At 44.9% G+C, this 1,940-nt stretch overlaps 1 protein-coding gene across 1 annotated transcript; it reads right to left on the bottom strand.

Annotated features, from left to right (window-relative positions):
• Window positions 1–501: 501 nt before the first annotated feature.
• LOC123832678 (melanoma-associated antigen B16-like) lies at window positions 502–1,500 on the bottom strand. Its single transcript, XM_045860424.1, has one exon. The coding sequence runs from the start codon at window positions 1,498–1,500 to the stop codon at window positions 502–504; it is 999 nt and encodes a 332-aa protein (XP_045716380.1).
• Between the last annotated feature and the right edge of the window lie 440 nt (window positions 1,501–1,940).

Genomic DNA, 1,940 nt, shown 5'->3' with positions numbered 1-1,940 from the left:
ATTTATCAATTAATTTTATAAAACAAACATAAAAGGTATATGAAAGAAAAAAATTGATATTCTTTTACTTAAACCCAAATACCTTAAAACTGATTTCATTCACATTTCCAGTAAATGCCTATAGCAATGCAATGTTTTCCTATTCCAAGTGACAACATGAGATGTATGGTCACACAATTTGTTTTAGTAATAAAAGCTCTTACTATGAAACCTCTTTAGAGCATTAAATATGTGAGCAATACCATTCATAAACTCAGAGATTTTAAACCTAATTAAACCTATACTAAATAACCAATAATTTGAATAATACATATTACCAAACAAAAGAACAGATTTTCAAGTTACACATATCAAAGAGAAACACAGGCATATACTGTGTTCCTTTCAGAACCATCGCTGACCTAAATTCTATGAACATGAACTGCCTATTCAAACAATGCATGCAGAAACTATCGCTGACTTCCACAGACATGGGAGGAGCTGTCAGGCTTGGCCTTAAAACTAGCAATGGCCAGGATTATCAATAGCTGTGGTGGCAGTTTTGGCCCGACATCTCTCTTGTTCTTCCTCAAATGCCTCTTCATACAGAGATGTGAAAGAACTTGGGTCAGACCCGTGAACCTTGGCCAAATACTTTAGGACTTCCATCTTGGTGGTTTCAGCATGCGCTCTCGGGCCCCACAGGTATTCACGTTGTGCAGGATCACTGTTGGCCATCAGATGGTATATTAGGTAATTCTCCTCCACAAAATGTTTGGTGATGAGATTCCTGGGATCTCCAAAGATGTAGTGCTTCTTCCCAGGATATAACTTCATCACACTCAGAATTTTCCAGATTTCCTCTTCAGTGGCACGGTTGCCATTCATGAAGATGGCCCCCAGGAGAAGTATCAGGATGCCGGTCTTGGGCACACCCATTACACCATGCAGCATCCCATCATAGGTGAGGCCCAATTTGATGACGATGGCGTAGTGGTGCTGGATGGGATCCACTTCCTTCACTTCAAGGCCAAAGATTATCTCCATGCGCTCAGAGGCTTTCACTAAGATATCAGTGAAGTGGTCTTGGTACAGTTTGTTGACAATCTTCAACATTTCTGCCTTGGTTGCTGGTTCTTTCTTTTCATACTTGAAGAGCAGAAAATCCACCAACCAAGCTGCCCTTTCATCTAGAGCATCTATGGGTGCATTCCTGGGGTCTGAATCTGCCTCTAAGGTGCTATCCCCCTCCTCATGGCTACTGGATCCCTCACCAGATTGGCTTGATAGGATGGCCATGGCAACCATTGAGGAGGAGCAGAAACTCTGAGTACTCTCAGGAGTACTGGGGATACCAGCAGCAGGAGCCTTCTTCAAACTGCCAGGCATGGGAGGGTGGGAGGAGAGACAGGCCTTCTCCACAGCCTCTGGTGCCTGTGCAGCCTCCAGGCCTTGGGTCTCACTGCAGCTCTGAAGGGGTTGGTTGGGTGAGCACTGTGGATTCTTCTGATTAAAAGCCATGATGTTTGTAGGTGGCAGTAATCAGGAGTGTGAACAGGAAGGCAATGGGGAATCACTGCCTAAGGGAAAAAAGAAAGATGTGAGTGGCCTCAACTGCTAAGCTCAATGGTGGTGGTTCTAATAAAAGTCACCTGAGATGGACCTCTCCAGACAGCAGGACTACACATGACCTCCTGGTTGCTCTGTCCCCCTAGGACAAGAAGGGGAAATGCTTAATTCTCCTCAAGGTGCAGCCAGCCAAGCCAAGCTGAGAATTCTCAGGGATGACAGTAGGCAGGTTAGGCAGGTGTGGCTGTGCCTGGTAGAACCATTTGTGTTCTGAAGAGGGTGGTCCCTTCAGTGCCCACTCAGGTTCATTACCAAGGCATTCATAAGGCCTGTGTCATCTCCCCATGCTAAATTAAGCTGTCTCCCCAGGATCAAGTCACACCTCCTTTCAG

This window comes from Phyllostomus hastatus, unplaced genomic scaffold (assembly GCF_019186645.2).
Source record: "Phyllostomus hastatus isolate PE091 unplaced genomic scaffold, TTU_PhHast_1.1 phas_scaffold_200, whole genome shotgun sequence".
Classification (NCBI taxonomy): domain Eukaryota; kingdom Metazoa; phylum Chordata; class Mammalia; order Chiroptera; family Phyllostomidae; genus Phyllostomus; species Phyllostomus hastatus.
Note: the sequence above shows the minus strand (reverse complement) of the source record. Positions and strands in the feature narration are given on the sequence as shown.